Source organism: Gallus gallus, chromosome 1 (assembly GCF_016699485.2).
Source record: "Gallus gallus isolate bGalGal1 chromosome 1, bGalGal1.mat.broiler.GRCg7b, whole genome shotgun sequence".
Classification (NCBI taxonomy): Eukaryota; Metazoa; Chordata; class Aves; order Galliformes; family Phasianidae; genus Gallus; species Gallus gallus.
Window position 1 is genome coordinate 109168091 of NC_052532.1, and position 20724 is coordinate 109188814.

The 20724-nt window shown below is 44.9% G+C and overlaps 2 protein-coding genes across 27 annotated transcripts in view; both read right to left on the reverse strand.

Moving 5' to 3' along the window:
* The window catches only part of PRDM15 (PR/SET domain 15), a 51983-nt gene extending 36510 nt beyond the window's left edge, over positions 1 to 15473 (reverse strand). For 21 of the 22 annotated variants that reach the window (XM_015301067.4, XM_040652367.2, XM_015301055.4 and 18 more), the window contains exons 1-9: positions 15421 to 15473; positions 12907 to 12952; positions 10182 to 10275; positions 7876 to 8029; positions 6736 to 6988; positions 5448 to 5570; positions 2953 to 3051; positions 1693 to 1923; positions 922 to 1057 (exon numbers count right to left, since the gene is read on the reverse strand). In XM_015301067.4, coding sequence (XP_015156553.2) covers positions 922 to 1057; positions 1693 to 1923; positions 2953 to 3051; positions 5448 to 5570; positions 6736 to 6988; positions 7876 to 8029; positions 10182 to 10275; positions 12907 to 12943 — 1127 coding nt within the window. In that variant the 5' untranslated portion in view covers positions 12944 to 12952; positions 15421 to 15473. Of the gene's footprint in view, positions 1 to 921; positions 1058 to 1692; positions 1924 to 2952; positions 3052 to 5447; positions 5571 to 6735; positions 6989 to 7875; positions 8030 to 10181; positions 10276 to 12906; positions 12953 to 14256; positions 14843 to 15420 lie in introns of those variants that run through there. The other variant, XM_004934567.5, reaches the window with a different exon arrangement.
* Positions 15474 to 16164: 691 nt separating this feature from the next.
* Positions 16165 to 20724, reverse strand: part of C2CD2 (C2 calcium dependent domain containing 2) — a 45156-nt gene continuing 40596 nt past the window's right edge. For 4 of the 5 annotated variants that reach the window (XM_046905857.1, XM_004934572.5, XM_416741.8 and 1 more), the window contains one exon: positions 16165 to 20326. In XM_046905857.1, the coding sequence (XP_046761813.1) occupies positions 20100 to 20326 (227 nt within the window). In that variant the 3' untranslated portion in view covers positions 16165 to 20099. The remainder of the gene's footprint in view (positions 20327 to 20724) is intronic. The other variant, XM_015301138.4, reaches the window with a different exon arrangement.

The window sequence follows — 20724 nt, forward strand, 5'->3', positions numbered from 1 at the left end:
TGTTGGAAAGCAGCTTGCTTCAAATTAACTTCGCCCGAGACAAAAATGAAAGAAAGCAGGAGCCACCAACCCCGCAGATTGTCTTTTCAGGCCTCTCAGAGGAGCACAAAGGACCTGTTCTGCTCCTCTGAAAAATACCATTAGCATGCTTTCAGCTTAGAAATCTTGGCAGTTTTCAGGCAAAAAGCATGTATGGTAAGAAGGCAGCAGGGCACCAAGAAGCAACACTGTTCTGTTTCCCAGCACCACCACCAGTTGGAATGCATTTTTGATGGCTCTGTATCTGCTAAGGGCTTCAGTATATAGCATTACCAGCTAATTTTGAAATATCTAACAAGCACTTTATTATGCATAAATAAATAAATAAATAAGCAAGCCAATTTTACCAAGTCAGAAAGACAAAAAAGAACTTTAAAAGTCCTCGATATTTAAAAGTCTCCCTGAGGTTCTGGTATACTTATGTTTTCACTTTCTACTGCTCTAAGTCTGAGGTAACACACTCAAATCAATATGAAGTGATTTATGAGTTAAAATACAAAGCAGACGGAATAATAACTGTTAGCTTTCTTTTAAAGCAAAAAATTTGCCTGTTTAATCACCAACATTCAACAGGAGTATATTCAATGGCACAATATTTCATTGTGAAACTGCAAGAGGCTTTGGGATCACATTAAATTAAACCTGTCACATGACAGAACATGAAATTATCATATGTTCCAGCCTTGTAGCACCAAAATCTCACCAACCATGCATCACCCTACAGTACACGAGCCATCTTTGTGGCTCTTCTAGCAGCAGCAACACACATTCTTTCTTTTACAGAAATGAAAAAGAGCACCTATGGGCCCAGGAGAAGAACTGTTGCATGCAACTTAATCTTGATCAAGCCTGAGAGGAAATTCTGCATTCCAGAACACTTACTTTGTGACTGAACTGATGCTATTTGTGGTGCTAGGCATCTTTCCTAAAACCAATTCCATAATCCTCTCTTCCGCAGCTGATGGCAGAGCCACCTCTTCTGGCGGGACTTCAGCTGCAGTGTCAGCTACACGTTCCACTGCAAACATATCATAAAAATACAATGTTCATGTGATAGCTAGAAAGAAAACCTTACATGCAGGAATTTTCTTTTGTAATGATACGTGCATGACAAATAACAGATTGCTAGTGAGTAAGCATGACTTGCAATATACAAAAAGGAGCTACTAAATCGCAGGTCAAAGTGTAACGCGTTAGCTTTCCACAGCCTACTACTAAGGGGCCAGTTGACTACAGGCACAGTGAAATTTTCTACTTGACCTTCCCTTAGAGGACAGCAAGGTCCTGAAAGAAGCCCCTTCCAGGAGCACATCTTATGGCAGAGAAAGGAAGGTATCCCTTCTTGAGGGAGGAAGGTATCCCTTCTTCTGTCCCTTCCTGCAGGAAGCGAGGCAGGTCCCTCATGATCACCGTCCTGCATTTCTCTGGCCCTTTCTATTCCTCAAACTTTTGCAGGAGAATGCAGCTAATCTAAGTATGGATGTTGCAACCTTTACTGCAGACATGGAACTGACAGAAACATAGGCTTGTACTTATCTCCTTTAGAGACCATCCTAAAAATCTCACACCGTCTTTGCTACTTTGTAGGCCTTTCTGAGAAATAAAGACACGAAGGTGGGTATGTACATAGCATTTTCTACAGTGTTGTTTTACCTGCAGGATCTTTCTCTTCAGCAGCAACAAGGGGTGCTTCTGTTTCTGCTTTTGCTGTTTTGATCTTCCTTCCCCGCCTGGCCTTTCTCCTTGAGTCTGTACTGGCACTAGCAGCATCACAAACCACTGGTGGATCCGCAGGGGGAGCCTCTGTTACCTTCTCTGCAGCAGCCTCATTTTGGCCGGTTTGGGGGGCACATTTAGCTTGTTCCAGGTGACTCATCAAATGCTCTGAATGAATGGAAAGAGCAAGAGTATAAAGAGGTTGCCATGAAATGCGCTAAGGGATAGATCCAGCTGAAGCCTATTGAACAGGTCAACCTCATTTAACAGTGACTCACTTCAAATTACCTCAAAAGCAATCACAATACTGTCCTAACTAAAAGCAAACAGTCTGATAAATATTCAAACAATTACTAACACGGACTGCAATTTTTAAGAGGACTGTTAGATGCAACTGGAAACAGGTTGTGCCCCGATAACTTCAAGCTTAAAGAGGGTAGATTTAGGTTGGACATAAAGAAAAAGTCTTCTACAGTGAGGGTGGTGAGACACTGGAACAGGTTACTTAGACGTGTTGTTGATGTCCCATCTCTGGAGACTGTCAAGGTGAGGCTGGATCAAGTCCATGAGCAACCTGATGTAGCTGTGCATTTCCCTGTTTGTTGCAGGGGAGTTGGACCAGATGACCTTTCAAGGTCCTTTCCAACTCTAAGGATTCTGTGATAACGGGTACATTTCTCCAAATACCCAAGTTACTTAGCAACCCAAGTCCCCCTTCCAATAACAATTCAAATGGTGAAAGCTCTGAAATCTTTTAAGTTCTTTTTTTTTTGAATATTGAATAAGATAGCTGCAAATGAAATGCAGAAAAAAACATATTTAATTCCCGTTACTGTATCTGTGTAACAAACACCAGACAGACAGTATCACCAAGCATAAGCTAGGATCGCTCACTGATCTTATACACCATTGAATGCAGTTTCCTGTCCTTGATATTCCTAATATTTGTATCATTGTCTTGATGATCATTTTCTTTCTTCTAGATTCAATATCTCAGTTGTTTGCCCAGAGATTGCTTGCTGCCATGTTAATAATATCATTTTACCCACCCCTCACCCCCACCCTCTTTGTCAAAGGAACACAAACATAAAACCTTTATCTTACTACATCATGGACAAAGATATAGCTTCACAGTCTGGAAGAATGGAACTCTCCTAACACTTCTCAGTACCATCATCAATTTTTAACACTCCTTACCTGTCAACAGCTGAGGCTCCTGGAAAGCAGATGAGCACACTTTACATGTCCACTGGCTGGGCTCTGTTTCTGCAGCTCCACCGCCTTCTGGAGTGCTCACTAAATCACAAGAAGAAATACTCTCAAGCTTTGAATTTGGGAAGCTAGTAAATCCCTGTAGTCTTATTCAGCTTGCAGTGACTCCCTGCACACCACAAATGATGATTTAAACATTAAGAGGCTCACAGAAGCAGCTGCTTAATTTTTGACTTCCCAGCTATATTCCACCAGTGTAATCAGATGCCCGTACATGTTTAATTCAGAATAAAACAAAGTTTGATTTATTCTCTGGGGCCACTTCAGGATGTTGCAGACATGAACACCTGAAGTCACAAAAGAATCTAAATGGTTGCAGGGGTACACTGGTGCTTTTTTAAAGTCCCGAGGATCCCTTTATCACCCGCTAAAGAACTGTAATGATCAAAGGCACAATAAAAAGAATTTCTTTGCACCATTAAAAGTAGAGCTACCAGTACTCTTCTGGGTGAGCTGAGGAAACAGAAAGAAAAATCCTCCTTGCTCTCTCTGCAGAGCATCACAGATTAAAAACATTTGGATGAACAGATGTATGGGTGAGAATAACGAAAACCTGGTTTTGAGTAGTTTAATTAATTGGATATTCTACCAGTCTACTGTATTAGTATTTTAATTAGCATATCAGCTGGCACACAAGAAGAAATAGAGGAAAATGGATCTGGAGTTAAAAACAAAGGGAAACATTTACTTTGTTCACAGTCCACTGTCTTTCAGTCCTTGGATGATCTGCCTACATTTTTCAAGAGTATCTCATAAATCTAGACCAGTTCACAGACTTTGTGCTACACACAAAATGGAATATTCCATACATACATGAATGGCCCAGAAAAAGAGGATGACACTGTAATTAGATTAAGTGAATACCAGCACAGGAGATTCAAACCGTACCTCAGTTGCTGCCACAGATTTCCTGTATGATAGTAAGCAAGTCAGTTATCTCTCTCTGCCTAAGGACCCCATCTGTAATGGGATGATAAATGTATTTCTTTCTTCTCATTCTTGGCTCTTAAATCAAAATTAAAGGCTCTCTGAGGCTACTACAAGCATGTTCAACATTCTACACTACACACATCAGATCTCACCCACACTGTAATGAATATATAAAAATCACAGAATCACAGAATGGCCTGGGTTGAAAAGGACCATAATGACCATCGAGTTTCAACCCCCCTGCTACGTGCAGGGTCACCAACCAGCAGACCAGGCTGCCCAGAGCCACATCCAGCCTGGCCTCGAATGCCTCCAGGGATGGGGCATCCACAACCTCCTTGGGCAACCTGTTCCAGTGCGTCACCACCCTCTGTGTGAAAAACTTCTTCCTAATATCTAAACTAAATCTCCTCTGTCTCAGTATAAAACCATTCCCCCTTGTCCTATCATTGTCCACCTCCGTAAACAACTGTTCCCCTTCCTGTTTATACGCTCCCTTCAAGTACTGGAGGGCTGCAGTGAGATCTCCCCAGAGCCTTCTCTTTTCCAAGCTAAACAAGCCCACTTCCCTCAACCTTTCCTCACAGGAGAGGTGTTCCAACCCTCTGATCATCTCTGTGGCCCTCCTCTGGACTCATTCTAAGAGCTCTGCATCTTTCTTGTGCTGAGGGCCCCAGGCCTGGATGCAGTGCTCCAGATGGGGCCTCACAAGAGTTGAGTAGAGGCAGACAACCACCTCCCTCTCCCTGCTGGCCACCCCTTTTTTAATGCAGTCCAGAACACAGTTGGCCTTCCGGGCTGCAAGCGCACACTGAAAAGCAGCTGCCTGGCCAGCTTCATATTTAGGCTGTGACAGTATCCATGTAAAATGAATAGACCTCTTCTGATGAAGTTCTCTCCTGCTCTTCTCCCGACTATTTTTAATACTAGTAAGTGAAATTTAACCAACTTTTTCAAAGAACACACACAGAATGTTTTCTTTTGATCCTGAACTCCACGCTATATACTCCGAGTTTACTTCTAGACATGGTGACTTCTGTTAAGAGGACTCTAACTCCACTGTTCCATCTAGGAGAGATTATGTGTGGATCAGCCTCAGGCACTGATCTTCTGTGACACCACTAGTTATGTCCTGACCTCCATATTCTTTGCCAACAATATCCATATTGCTTATAAATGTAACTACATTTGAGTTCATGTACTACTCAGCGCAGTCTGAACTGTTCTAGACTTCTAGCACTATTATAATGTTTTCATGAAAATCACCTGGCTAAAGGAATTCTTGTCCCTTTTGTCACTTTTTAACCTGCACGTGTGCAACTGTGAAAATGCCAAGAAAAATCTAGGCTTTAAAATACTCTCTAAATAAGTACTATATAATAACCGAATGTTATGTAACTGTGGTAACTATGGAGAAGTGCTATACCTAGAAGATTTTTAGATCTACACCTGCCCTCTATCTCTCTTAAAGCTACCATAACTTTGCATACCTGTTGGATCAGCTACTGATATGCTGGATTTCTTCGTTTTTTTATGGGGGAAGACGACAGTCGAGGGCTTTGAAGAGACTTTGTTCCCCTCTTTATCACATTCCATCACTACCAAGCACATATCTATGGAGAGGAAAAACAGTTCCATTTCTTTACTTTCCAGACCCTTTGATCTTCTTGCTCTTTGCTAATGGCAGCAATTATAATCAAAATGTTTTGCCTTATAGCAGGCCTGCAGAAAACATTATCATGTAAAATCCTAACAAGGACATTCTTACTCTCGAATTCTATACAATGTGCCTTCCATATTCTGGAGTATATAGTGAAAGTGCTGAAGAGAGAAAGTGGGACATACCTTAACAGTATTTTTAAATACCTTTTTGAATGTGAGAATACATGAATGGTTTAAACTAAAGAGGAAAAAGATGAAACCCTTCAATTAATACCATTTGGAAAAATCTTAAATTCAGAAACAGTAAACAGGACTGATTCAGTATTCCAGACTGTGCTTACCACCAAGATCAGCTGTATGTTATTAGCATGGGCCTCTCCGCAGGCCATTTGTCATCCCAAATTATACTCAGTGTAGCAATAACACCATATGGGAGCACACCCAACTCAACAACAGAAATTGCCCTTGCAATGCTGAAGGATCATGCTTTTTAGCTAAAGAAATGCAAATATAGAAAAAAATAGAGGGGTGGAGGTATGAAAGACCTCTGGCAATTCTAATTTGGACTCTGGTAAATCTGCTGCTTTTTTTTGCCAATGCACAGGCAATCAAGTGGAATGGAGGCTTACTTCTGAGCTTATGTCATTCTAGTGGGTTCCACGTAAAGCTGCATAAGGTAAAAGTTTTTCAGAACTGTACAGCATTTCTAAGCTAAACCAAAACATTTTCACTGCAACTGAAAAAACGTGGCTTCTTTGCCAGATCTGCATATACATTTAGACATACATTGACAACTGAGCCCCTTTGCTCTTGTATCCTCAAGTGTTTTTGATGCAGCTACCAGTTCTTCAATTAAGAACTAATTATCCAGTTTGTTGAGCCTGCAGAGGCCGAATCATCAAGTAGGTCATCCTTCTGCTCTCAAAAGCCGAGATATATCATGGTGAAGAATCTGTACTTTCTTCTTGTAAGGTAACCATGTATACAGGTTAGCCTGACTCTGAAGGCTAACACATTTGGGCTCAGAGCTTAACTGATAAACAGCACTGTCAATTATAACTAGCAGTCCCTAACAGGTTTGGGTCCTTAAGAAGGAAAAAAGGCCCCCACACATACCATTGGAAATACTAGTGACCTGCTTCAGCACTGGCTTTTCCATTTTTTTGGCGTAAAAAGCCGCATACCACACTCGCAGCTCAGTTCCTGGTGGGATGTCCCGGGAGGTGGTGAAATAAATATCATTGTCATGCTGGAAGGCAGTTAAGTTTTGATGCTCGTGTTCAGTGGCTGGTCGCACCATCATCATCCAGTTGCAATCATCTTCATTTGAGGTGTCAAAGTATAACAAGGGCCCATCTTTCTGGAACACCTGCCAAGCAAATGATACACGTGATAAAGCCATAACAAAAAAAAGCAAAGTTAAAAATGATTTTTATTTGCTGCTTTTACAATGGTTTTCATTCAAGGCACATCAGAGATGTTCCCTGAACAAGCCTCAACGTTTGCATCAGGCACATATCATGAATCAGTCCCATCTTCAGATGAGTTAAGTCTGAGACAGACTACCAGGGGCAGGATGGGAACAAAGAGAACCCCCACCCCAAAGAGTCTTGGTGTAGCCACTCGTTCTTCACAAAATGTGAATGGCTCTATAGAAGAGAACGGATTGAAACCTTAACAGCACACTGTGAAACACCCATCAGCCCCTGCATCACATTTCTAAACCTTTGCTTCTGAGTCATGTATTATTGAAAAGATAAGGATGAATTAAATTTTTACCATGGTATTTCTCCCACCAAAACTTGTTAAGAGAAAAATAAAGCAAATGGAAGACAAAAAAATATGTATGCCTACACTTATTCTGCAGGTTCCACAAGACTAACAAACATTTCACTGATTAAAGAAACAGGACCAAAGTGAAGAGACTGATTAAAATAACCTGAAATGAGCTGCCACGTGCATGACACTTCCTGTATTATGACATGCAAGTGACAGACAAGCAATTGTGCGATGGGCTTATATCCTAGCTCTTATCTCCTGTAAGGACATTAACTTGAATCATGTAGAACAAGCCCCTCGATCAGTTGTTCCACATCCTGCCCACAGAATGCTTCTGTAGATAAACTGTTATAGTGTACGCCTAAAAGATATCCCAGTAACATTCTTCGCTCATTTTTTTCCACGGTGGCAGACAGCATAAAACCATCATGGGTAAAGCTGATTCCCTTTTATTGCTTTTCCCATGCCACATCTTACCTTTAGGGGAAAAACTGTTTCTTTTTCAAGCTTGGCAACTCTCTTGGATTCAAATGGGCCAAACTGGGTACGTTTCACTAGCTGAGTCAAAGCAAATACTCCTTCAGTCCCATCTTCCAACTGTCTTATCTCCAAATTAGAAGGCAGAGATGATCTAAGAATTGAATAAAGAATTGAGTCATATATGGGACAAAATTGCAGGAATCCAGGGAAGAAAGATGTCAGCATTCATTCCTCCACTCTCCAGTGACAGAAAACTGTTTTCTGTCAAAATACCTTTATTTCTATGAGGATTTATAAACAGAAGAGAAAAACTAACAGCAGTGGAAGGCGGCCAGGTCAGTAATTACTTAAGAGCACTCCACCCATCTAAGTCCAGGGACTCAACAGGCTGAGACTGTGGGTGGAAGGGGATGGTCCAGCACCATAGTGAAGCTACTTTGTATCATCTTTAAAATATCCTGGGCATTAGGAAAGGCCCCTCATGATTAGAGGAATACAAACGTTGCACTCATCTTCAGGAAGGAGTCAAAAGGAACTACAGGTTGGTTGGCTCCACTTCAGTCCTTGGGAAAATTGTGGAGCAAGGCCTTTTGTGAGGTATTTATGGGCACACGAGGAACAGGGGAGTGGAAACAGTCACCCCTGATACATGCATTGCCACAGAGGTCTGTGGATGAGGAATGGGCAGTGGATACAATTTCCCTTGACTTTAGCAAGGCTTTTAACAGTCTCTCTGGCCACATTGCTGTATGCACATTGGGATACAGCTGTGCTAATGGGTGAAAATCTAATCAGACAGGCTACTGACTACTCTATAAAGGCTGACACCGCCTCACCCACTTTGTTGTCTACATGAAGAGAAAGCCAAAAAGATTACAATCTTAGTGATAAGCAAATGAACTGAGAAAACAAAAAAAAAGCTTTTGGTTTTAATAAAAGAATTATACATTAGTAGAGCTGGTGAAGTTCAGGAGATATTTCTTAACACTTTCTTTTTTTCTAACGATATAGGAACGATTCTATCTTTTCAGCAGAACAGAGGAAAACAGCTACCATGTGGTTACACAACTAGACTGGGTTTTAAGAGATCCATATCCAGGTTTGTGGTTAAACTTGCCCTCAACCTCAGACAAATCGCTCTCTCAGCTACTGTTCCCCAGATGTAAAATAAATTACATCTTGTTCCAATTACATTTCTTGTTTCCATTTCTTATCCTACCTGTTTTCGGCTGTAAACTCTTCAAGAAAATATATATATTTTTCCTGTAATATGTCATTTTTAAACTCTGCTTTCAAGTCCATTATCCAGCAGCCAGCACTGCCACTAGGGAACACCTACGCATGTGCTAAAAGCAGTTGAAAACCAGAGCACACACCACATTCACAAGTGTTCACAGCTGGAACATCTGGACATCACTACAGTCCTCCACCGTATGAATAAACAAGAGAATTAAACCACAAGGCAATAAAAACACAGCCCACCATAAAAGGTTCAGCTCGTCATTGAATCTGTTCGGGATGGGTTGGAGACTTACTGCAGTGGCCACTTTCTGTGCATTAGAGAAGCACCTCCATCACCAGCTTTTACTGTTCCTAATAAGAAGCACACAAAACTACACAAGCTCCCTTCCCTTTTTGGATTCTCCTTAGCAAAAGTCCCACATTTTACACCTTTTAATGAATTTTGCTTACAATGCAAAAAGTAAAAAAAATATATATATATATATATGCTACTCAGTGCTGTTTTCTTCAAATGAGATTTAGTCTATTTGTTTCTTTTAGCAAGCACGGCTGTTTCTGTTGCGCTGTTTTAGATTTACTGACAGGAACATTATCCATAATCATTTGTAAGGAGTCACAATAATGAGAACAACTTGTTTTGCTTCTCCATAGAGGAATTACAGAGATAATATCACACAGGAAGATACAACCATTCACAGCACTGGGAAATCCATGTATGCTTGTCTGAGGCCAGCATGCTGCTTTGAGGAGAGGAAGGAGCTGCAGATACGTGACCAAGGCAGAAGTCATCCCCTCATCCGGAGCTATCAGACTTTCTGCCAGAAACTTAAGCAAAGAAGCCAAATCCTGATGAGCAACGAGTTATTTTTTGGCCTTGATTCAGAAGAGCAATTAAGTGCATGCATCAGTTTTCTATTTAATACAGGCTGTGTCCTTTTCACAGACTAGGGCTTCGCTTCTCAACCATCAGTGAAACAGTGATAATACCCAATAAAGACCAACATGACTTAAAGAACTAATGTGAGCATCAGTTAGTCAGCACTAACACAAATGCTCCTTACCTGGCCCTGCTCAACACAAAGGAATCTTTGACTGTCACCACTGGGCCCAGCTCAGGGCACTCTGAATCATGGTACTGCCCACAGTCCTCGCACCCTGCAAGGAAGCAGACAGCAAACAAGAGTTCATGGAAAACACTGCTGTAGAACAGCTGCCTCTTTCTGTCAAGAGTCAAGTACAAGATCTGTCACAAAGTAAAATACATCTAAAGGCTTTTGGAAACAGCTTGGACAGCGTAGTCCTTACAGAAATAAGAGACACAAACCCCATCCCTGGGCACCAACAGAGGATCTTGTGCAAAACATGAGGGCAGAGCAGGAGCCAAGCTCTGCCTAGAGCCACAGCTGATGCGGTCACGCTCCTCAGGTACAGTGTGGGCAGCAGCCAGCACTGAGTTAGCAGCTCCTAGAGACATCTTCCGGTGTCTTCCCAAACAAGTCAGCTAAGCAATGCATTCAAACTACTCCTTAATTCACTTTCAGCTCACCTAAATTAACTGTTAGCAGAAGTGTAAATTACCCAGACCCCAAAGGCTCCTACAAAATAATTTTCAGAGTAGGATAATTTGAAACTTTCTAAAATAAGCCAGCTTAGCAGGATTTCAAATGCATTCACATTGCTTCGCTGTGAAAAACAGCAGTCAAACTGCCCTGCCTGGTCAGCAGCTGACGCAGCATAAGAGATCATCACACACAGGTTATCCTCTCAGAGCTCCGCATTCGCAAGGGCAAGTCAGTTAACCCCAGTAAGGCTGCAAAACAGAGGGTGGCTACACCTCGTCTGGAATGAGAACAAGAAATAAAGCAGTTTTGTTGCAGGATATGCCCCTCTGCTAAAAATGCTCTGCATTCTTGACTGGAAATGTCTCCCTGCTAGTTTGTCTCAGTGAACTAACAACATCTGCGGGGTTCCTGCAGCTCGTCGTGCCCCTTGGTGAACCACGTCACGAAATAAGTATTTTTTCCCATCAGTGCCTTTTCCGGCTGAATGAATTTCCCAGCCCAGTTTGCTGTACAGCACCAGACAGATGGGTCAGAGGGAAGGACAAGTGGGCAGGTGTTACTCACACACCGCCATCAAACCTCAAGCCTACAGCCAAACCACCTCCCCCTCCCCTGCGGTGCAGTTTAACATACAACCACTCCCCCATATTTGACGTGTATCAAATTCAATTACTCGTGGTTCACATCGCACTTGATATCATCTGGGTTAAATAGAAATTTCCAACGCCAGAGAGGGTGGAGGAGCCTGTGTAGGATTGTGTAAAACAGATTGCTGAAAGGAATTAGATTATCAGCAGCAAAGGTTGTCACCACCAATGAGACCTGGAAGAAATTGCCAGAACGACAGCCTCTCAAACTGGCTTTGCTGCCAGAGGAAACAAAGCACTTCTCTATTCCTCTGATCTTTTGACTGCACCCAAGCACCCTCTATTTCTACAATAGCTGCTGTACAGGTTCAACGAGCATCATCCCAAACTACATGTGGGAATAAACCATATGTGGTTCTCACTGCATCGTGGATGAATAATCAAAGCAGAGGGAATAGGAGACCAACAATGCGTGGCACGTCTCTCAAAACCTAAGGGATGCCTTAGAGCAGCCGCCCCCAAAGCTGGTGCTACACTCTCCACATGTGACACCTTCAAGACATTACAGCCACAGGAAAAATACACAAGGAAACAAAACCAAGCATTCTGCATAAATGGCAAAATACCCTGCGGGATGTATATGCACAGACCTCTAGGAAAATATTCCAAACCTCTCCTACGTCTAGGAAATAGATACTTAGTGACATTAACCATGGGAGCGCACAATATCATTTATAGCAATTCACTTTTTTGGAACTTAAGCAGTCCCCATATTCCATGGTAAAATCTTACATAGAATACAAGAAGGCTTAAGAAATTCTGTGACTGTAACTTTCACTGCAAGAGGAAAAAAGGCCGTGTGCCACCTTCCATCTGCAATTAGGGGATGACACCACATCCCCATCCTCGTTGGTGCCCACTAGGGTGGGTTATAGGAACTCTGGTAAATTGTGGTAGTGGGAAAATTTTCTTTCCCATACAGTTGCCATAAGGCTGATGTGCAGCTGTAGGGCCATTAAGAGCAAAAGACTGTGGGTGAATACTATCAAGGACATAGGCTCTATTTTGCTCTTCCCAGATCAGATTCACAGCATCTGAGTCCCCTCTGCTCACATAAGTAAGTGCATTTACTTCTTCCCAAGTGTGTGACATGCTAGCTTAGCCATGGGGGCACAAGAAAACAGTGCATGGCACGAGCAAGACCTGCCAGGTTGGGCAGCACATCTCACATGGGGTTTGTCCTGAAAGAACAAGTCTGCAGGCTCCTCCCATAGGGGCGCAGATCTTTAACTCAGGCTAGAGGTCTGAGATCCACATGGAGCAACCCCTGGCTGCTGAAGCCAGCAGTACAAGGACAGGACACATACTAGCCCCTGGCAAGCTCTAGGCCTTCAGCCACGAAGAAGCTGTTCTCCTAAGTCACATCTACAGAGCTCCTCACTTATTTGCCAATGAAAACAGGAATATGGGCATGCTTAAAATTAGCAACCTTCTCTCTACTCCTCCACGAACTGTTTCAGCTTCCTTTACATAAATACTTTTCTAAATAAAAACTGAGCCTGTTTTGGTCTTGAATTTCCAAAGTTCTGCACAGACAAATCACATAAGAAGTAAATAATCTTCTTTTTAATACTTACAAACAAACATAGTCTCATCACTGCCATCTTCAGCCATTTTTTAAACCTGCCAAAACACAAAAGGTGATGTTAGTTCTGGCTGAGTTTTACTTTCAACATATTATTGAAACATCCCTTTACGGAGTGATGATGCTGACCGACGCAGAGCATATCTAAACACACTACTGGCCCCTGCAGGGGTACAAATGGAAAGTTAAACAAAAATCTCAGTTGCTGAAAATGCCTCAGTACCTGCTGTATTACTGCAGATGTACAGTCAAGAACAAGAATGTACAGAGAATGAGGCTGCAGAAACAGTAGGGACGTTGGTCAAGAAGAAAACAGGAGAGAATAAGAGCTTGGACCTGTGAGACAGTGGACAGATAAGAGGAATCAAGACCAAAGACAAACCAAGGCAGCAGAGACCCACGGGTGCTGTGGTGCAGGGATTCTGGTGTCAATGATCTGAGCAGCAGCCCAAGGAGGGCTCTGGCCAGGGGTTTGCTGCAAGGCTGTGCACCCCATACAGCCCTCCCAAAGCCTACAGCAGTGCAGCCCTTCCTAACAACTGCTTGCTGGTAAGTGGCTGGGACTGCTTCTGAGGCACAAGTTTGCCCTGGCTATGGCTTTTGGGGACTAAACATACCTAACAAAACATTAAAGCAGAAGCAGCAGTCCAGGGAAATTCCTAAAACCTCTTTTTCTGAAAGCATTGTACACAGTGAATCGGAAACCCAAAGTAAACCAGTACAAAAAAGGGTGAATGAAGACGGACTGAAGGCAAACATGGCTTGCTTTGCTTTCTAACTTTTGCTTTGTGGATGGTCTGTGCTATTTCAAGAGGTGCACGCCTAGTTATTATTATGTAGTTTGTGCCCTGGCAAGACTCACCCTAAGCACGACTACATTAACAACTCCTCTCTTCAGACAATGGTTTCGATACACAGGGGACAGAGTGCAGCAGATCAGCACTGCTGCTATGCAAGCTGCTCTTCAGCGGCACCTGCCCTTCCGTCCTTCTCTCTGTCACGCTCCCCAAGCAGCAGATTGACGACCTGCAGCATTACTGAGGCAGCAAGGTCAATCTTGCTCTGGTAGCCATAGGCTGAGAACAGCAATAAAGGAGAGGAGGAATCATAAGAGAATAGACACTGCTCAAGGTGACGGAGAGAAACCGTAAGGGTCACTCAACTATACGTCGCTCAGCTGACTAGGCACTGTATGTCAGTTATCTGCGTTAGCTTAGTTTTCATTCCTGGAGCCAGAACACCCATTTTCCACACGGCAGCGTTTCAGCATTCACCATCCACGGTTCCTGGGACCTGCTGGGCTTTGAAAAAGGCAGGAAAGGAAAACGTGTATCAGACGTACCCATCCCTCAGCACACGGTGTGGGAGGAGGACTGCCCGGTGTCTCGCTCTGCGCCTGGCTACCAGCTCCTGAGAGGCTGCCCATCTCTCCTCCCTTCCTACTTCACCAAGAGCATAAGAAAGGGCAGATGGAACACTGAGGACAGACTTCGGGGCTTTTATTTTCATCAGTTGCTGTTCAGGGCCACCACATCTCGTTATTTTTCGCCATGTATTTGTGTCAGGAAAACGCTCCATTAAGTCACTGCACATAATTACGTTCCCCTTTCGCAGAGACAATCAAAGCTTCTGGGGAAACTCCAGAATCTTTTATATAAACCAACAGCCATCCTTAAACAACCAACAACAGCGTGAAAAGCCGCACGGGTACGAGGCCTAATTCCGACTGCAAGAAAACAGGATTTTCTGCCCGCACAACCGAGCACGGCGGTGCCTGAGGGGGCTGCAGCACGCAGAAGGACGGCGCTGCCCGCCCCGCGCAGGCCGAAGCCCACCGGGTTTCCTTCACGGCGCACCCCGACCCTTCGCACCGCCGAAGCACCGCGTGCCCGCTCGCTGCGGGGCAGCCCCTCCGCCCCCCGCGCCGCGGGGCGGCCGTTACGGAGCGGCCGTTACGAAGCGCGCGGCACCGCCCCTCCCGCCCGGCACCCCGCCCCGCCGAGGCCGGCGCCCGGCGGCGCAGAGAGCGCTGCCGCCAGCGGTACCGAGGGGCACCGGGGGGTCCCGGAGCCTCACGGGGCGCGGGGAGGGGCGGCCGGGCCGAGTTTAAGCGCGGCGCCGGCGGCGGGGCACGGCCGGCGGCGGGAAGCGGCCGCCCGGAGCCCGACGGGCGGCGCGGCCCGGGATCCGGGAGCGGCTCCGCCGGGTTTTGCCTCGGACCCGCCTCGCCCCCCTCCCTACCGCCCTCCCTCCGCGCGGCGCGGCGCGGCCCTGTAACAAAGAACAGGCGGCATGGAGAAGGCGGCGGCGGAGGAGGCGGCGGGGCCGCCCCCCCGCACCGCGAGCCCTCGCCGCCGCCCCCGACCCGGCCCGGCCTCGCGAGCCCCGGGGAGCTGAGGGACGGCGGCACGAGGGGGAGAGGGGGGGACGGAGAGCAGAGCAGCGGGGGGAAGATCCGCGGGGACGGGGCGCGGGCGCGGGGGGAGGCGCGGGGAGCCGGCGTTACCTGCCCTGGGAATGGCCCGAGCCGGATCGGATCCGGACTCCGGGTTCCGATCCGCTCCGGAAACCACGCGCCAGCGGAAGCCGCGCCGGCCGCGGAGCGTGCTGGGAGGCGTAGTCCGCCGCCGCGGGGAGCGAGGGCGGCCGTCGGTAGCGGGACGGGGCGGCGCGCGGTCGCTGACCCTGACGGGAGGCCGTCGGGGCGGGAGCCGCGCTCGGGTCGGCACGCGCGAGGCCCGCTCCTGCGGACAGCCGCTGCCACAGAGCTCGGCGCTTCCGTAGCCCGGCCCCGCTCGCCGCGCCGCGAGCGGCCCCAGGGCGGAGGACAGGCTGAGGTAGGGAGCGCGGCCTGCCCGGCCCGCGGCGCCTCGCAAGCTGTGAGAGCACCTGGGCACTCGAAGAGAACGGAAAGTGGGCTTCGGGGCGTCCAGGGAACCCCTTCTTTTGAGCAGTGAGGCAGCGAGGGGAGTCTGAGCGTGGTTAGTGGGCACGGTGGGCTGGTGGTTGGACTGGATCTTTTCCAGCCTATTGATTCTGCTCGCAGCGCAGAAATTAAACCAAACGCTCAAGATGCAAGCAGGAGGTAAAACGAAGAAAGCCTGTTGGGAGAGCAGTAGGGGATTTCAGCTGAGTACTTCAGGAACGTGCAGTAAAGGTGAGGTAAGCATGGGCAAACAGGGCCACATTGGTGAAGGAGAGCAGAAAGCTGCGTAGGATTAGCCAGGGTACGTAGGACAGCACACACAGCACAGAGACAAGTGGCGTTTATTGTATGTACAGCAATAGTATTTCTTTTAAAAATCCATACACTTCTTAGTGATGTAATAAATCTGTACATCATAGGCTTTGTAACTGTACCAACTTCATTTTTACACACGCGCAAAACAAAGCAAAAAAAAACCACGGCGGAGGAAATGACTGTCACAGTTGCGTACTTGGAAACAAAAGCGTTACCCCACCTGGAATATCAGAGCGTACTGCATTATTGGGAAGTACAAAGCTACAGTATTGGAAACACCTCACATCCGTCCTTCCCAGTTACCTCCACACCATGCCAGCACCTTGCATAGTAGCAGTTTGGATATCCTGAGCGAAATGACGTTATTCACCCTCAGCTTCGAGTAATCGCCCCAGTGACGTAGTTAAGCTTGAATTGTTTGTCACTGAGGCTGTGGCTCAGCGAGATGCCGAAGCACATGCTAGCTTTAAACACAGGAATAAAGCCACTTATGTCCTGCAGAGGTCAGAGCAGGAGGTTGGTTGTTTCCTCTCACAGCAGGAATGCCTTAGCCTGGAGCCTGCTGTGCTTCATTCCGTACCACGATAAGCACTTAGCTCTAACTTCAGCTTTACAATTAAAACGCTGCAATAAAATAGACTCCCACCTTGTGTGGAGCTCTTGTGCCTCGTAACACCTAGAATTACCAGAGCTAAAAGAGATGTTAAAACAAGGTTTTTGTTTCCCTTTACAAATTTGACAGCATTTTATGTAGTCATTGCCACTTTTTCCTTAGAAACTTCACATACCGAGAACACCAAAGCATTACATGATGCTTCAGAAAGGAAAAAAGGAAATCTCTTATGAAATACTGTGTCTATTCTGCTGTACAGAAGATCCAGAAACAAAAGTATAAGGAAAGGGGCAAAAAGGAAGAAAGATTTCTTAAATTGTTTCCAAATTGTTGTTCTGAGGTAATTAACTTGGAAGGCAGAAAACATGAAGTTTTCTATGTACCACCATGCCGAGATTTGTTCTGCTCTTCAAATGCGTGGTTGTTAAAGTTGTGAAGACTGCAAAAAGTAGAGCTAAATGATTCTCTCTGGCGTCCTCCACACAACTGCATGGGACATGATCAGTGCCCCAAGAATGCAGGGTGCAGCATTAGTGCTGCCAGCTCACACATCTTGCAGGGAACAGAAGCTCAGCTCCCTCTGGTAGTCAGCACACAACTGACACAGCTGCTAAGAGACAAAAAAACCACCTGCTCAGATCTGATCTTAAAAGGCAACCTCATCATCTGGGAAGGGAAAATAGCACTGAATTCCATGGGCCCTTAAGGTTGCCACCACTGAGGAACACAGCTGTCCCTGGGGTTTGGTAGTTCAGCTTGTTTTTACAATGCGGCATGAAATACTTGTAGGAAGAGGTGAGGAACAACCAGCCACATGTGGAGGTCACACATCAAACCAAACACTATTTATTTTCCTGAGGAGTGAAGGCAATTAAAGACCAAGATTCCCTCTTAACACAACTTGCCTTGCTTTCCTCATCTTAATGGTTAATTCTCTTAATATAGGCAAGCCCAAACCTTCACACAATTTGCAGTATTTTATATATATACATGCACACACACACATATATATATATTGCAGTTCCCACCATCAAGACATGGGTTTAGGCAATAACCAAGACCTTAAGAAGGATCAACCAAAAAAGAAACCAACCCAAAGCAATGCTTCAGGGTCTGTCTGTTCTTCAGAGTAACACACAAGCAAACCCTCTGCAGTCAGCACGTTGTTCAGTGTTATTTCCATCACATTCTACAGTAAATAATAAAACTTCTGTCAGTTAAATCCCACTTCAGTAATACGAACAGACTTCAAGTAGTGTTATGTGCTCCCTCTGCTCTTAGTGTATGGAGACGATGCTACCCATGGAGCTCAGTCTCGCTTTGATTTCTTGAATTTGTGGTTAGATTCTTTTCCTTCAGTAAACAAAAGTGACCATGTAGAACACCAGAAGGATCTCACCTCCTACCCTGCCCCAGCATGCAAACATGTCTTTAGCATGGAAAAAGTACATGTTGAGGGAATAGAGATTCAGTGTTTTGAATGCTTGGATCACTAGTCACTGTAGTACAAATGAAGAGTTCTACTTTGTGTTAAACTAACAATAAACAGAAGTGCTCAAGCACATTCAGGCAGGATAAAGCTGTATTACTGAACTGGGATTTTTAAGCACATTACAGCTCCAGGACAGTCGTTTGTAACAAATTTCCAAAACATAAAATATACAAATGCCTTCAAGTGTTTTCATAATAAGCAGCATGCTTGGACATACAACTGTTTGATAGGCTGGACTGCTGTACTACAGTGGTTTTTTACATACAAGTGGTATTTTTAAGCTGTAGACTCGGTTAAAAGATTTTGACAGTAAAAAATAACCAACAAGCATCTAGATTTTCTTTGTAGAAGAATTTACCATGGATGCTGAAGTACATCTCAAGTTTCAAAACGTGTTTCTGTTCCTCATTAACTTTCTATTTTTGAAGAATAGTTAAGTTGAAAACCAAAATATCTGCAAAAGCCTTGTATCTCTTTTAAGGGGTGAGCTGGGGGGGAATCACTGTTGGCAAAGCAACACAAATCCATCATTCATTCGTGTCAGTAGCTCTATTGGAATGGATGTCTTCCTTGGCTAAAGACAACAGGCTTGGTCCTTTGTCCTCAGTAGGAATGTCCAGGAAGGCAAACTACGAGGTGGCACCTGTGAAATCCTGCCTTCTGCTCTTCTCACTAGCTAAAACAAGAACTATGCCTTTACTTTCACCAGTTTTTCTTTCTAATTTAATGAGGAAAATAAATCAGAAAACCAACCACTCACCACGCAACAACACTGGTGGAGCTAGAAACTGAAGGACTGAGGGAATTGCAATCATTATGTTTTAAAAAGCTCTCTTCACAACTGCATTTTCTACGATCTCAGTAAATATTTGGCAAGTAAAACAAGCTGTCTAATGAAAAGCTTATATAGGGTTAAATATGCTCTATTCAAGACTTATTGCTCCTAGCTTTGCATTTGATATGATGGTATATATATGCTTGTCTAACAAGTACTTGGGAGAAGGAAGTAGAGCCCCTACGACAGGTTTCTGTATTAGCAGCAACAGCTTCTCACACAGGGAAGAAAAGCTACAGAGGAGAAGTTGTAAATGTTTGCAAGTAGACTCAAGTAGATTCTTTAAAAAGTTCTGTTTTTTAGAGTATAACTTACGTACAGAACATTAAACAATATACTAGTATAAGTATTTGCATAATTTATTGATTTATGGCTAATATAAAAGGCCTCTCTCCACCTACATGGACTGAGCAGTGTTTATAGCAGGCTACAGTTATTACAGTAGGCTCTCTTAATCAGCGGTTTAGTTCTGTTTCTGAAAACTTACCCGTTTTCAAATCACAATACAAACTGGGTCTGGGTCTCTTTTCCCTTTCAGCCTTACCAGAAACACAAGCTGAGACTTGCATTGCTACTGCTCCATGCCACAGCATGGAAGCACAGTGGTATCTTCTCTCCTGACAGTGGTTCAATCATAGAGCAGGTACGGTTCTTCAGTTCTCAGCTCCCTGCTTCAGTCAACCAGGTGCTCATGTGCAGCTCCGCCCCACCTGCGCTGTTCCCTGCTCTCCCTCCCTCACCTTCTACAACACCACCACACAGTCCTCCAAAAGCCGTCACGATGCAAGTAGTGCTGCTTGTATTTGGAGGAGCAACTTCATAATAATCAGAGAGAAAGCTGTTCTGGAAAAAACAAACAGAAAATACAGTCCTTCTGTTCACTCCTGGACCACTGTATTAGCGGGCATCATATTACCCAAGTCATCAGCTGTACTTGTGTTCTCTGGTACTGCTCTGTAAACAACTGATGTGCTAGTATCCCGTCAGAGAGCATTCGTTCAGCCTTACGCAAACAGTTCTGCTGAAGCACCATTCAGTTTGCTCTTGCTTTTGTTCTTGGAAAGCAACTTTCTGTTAAGAATACGTGAAAGAGTGCCTCCCTTCTTGCGCGTTTCCTCTGACAGGGGCTGCTGCAGGTAGGTGAGATCGTTGTGCGACTGACTCATTCCTGGATCCTTCTGATGGTGTCGTCGACGGAAAAAGAGCTTTGCACTCTTCCTCAAAATCCCACCTGCAGAAGCAAAGAGCAGAGGCAAAGCCACTTTAGACAGACCAGGCTTTCTTCTAGACTGCAGCTTCAGCTATAACTGCATCACTACTGAAAAAAGCCTTCGTCTCAGCATTTTGAGCTTAAGCACCACTCTCGTAATAATTTAAAGTATGTTAGAAAGCTAAGAGAGTGGTGCATTCAGAGCCACAGTGTTGATGATCTGTAACTGAGAGGGTGCAAGGGTATGAGTCCCATGCTGGAACGAAGGGATTTTGGACACTGGCAAAGGTGAGCAGTCACTGTGCTTTCAGGCACTCTCACACGCACTACATGCTGCTGAATCCACCTTCCCCCACCGCTGACCCAGCTATTTCCCAAGCAAACACCACTGAGAAATTCAGGCTTCATGAAGTTATGCA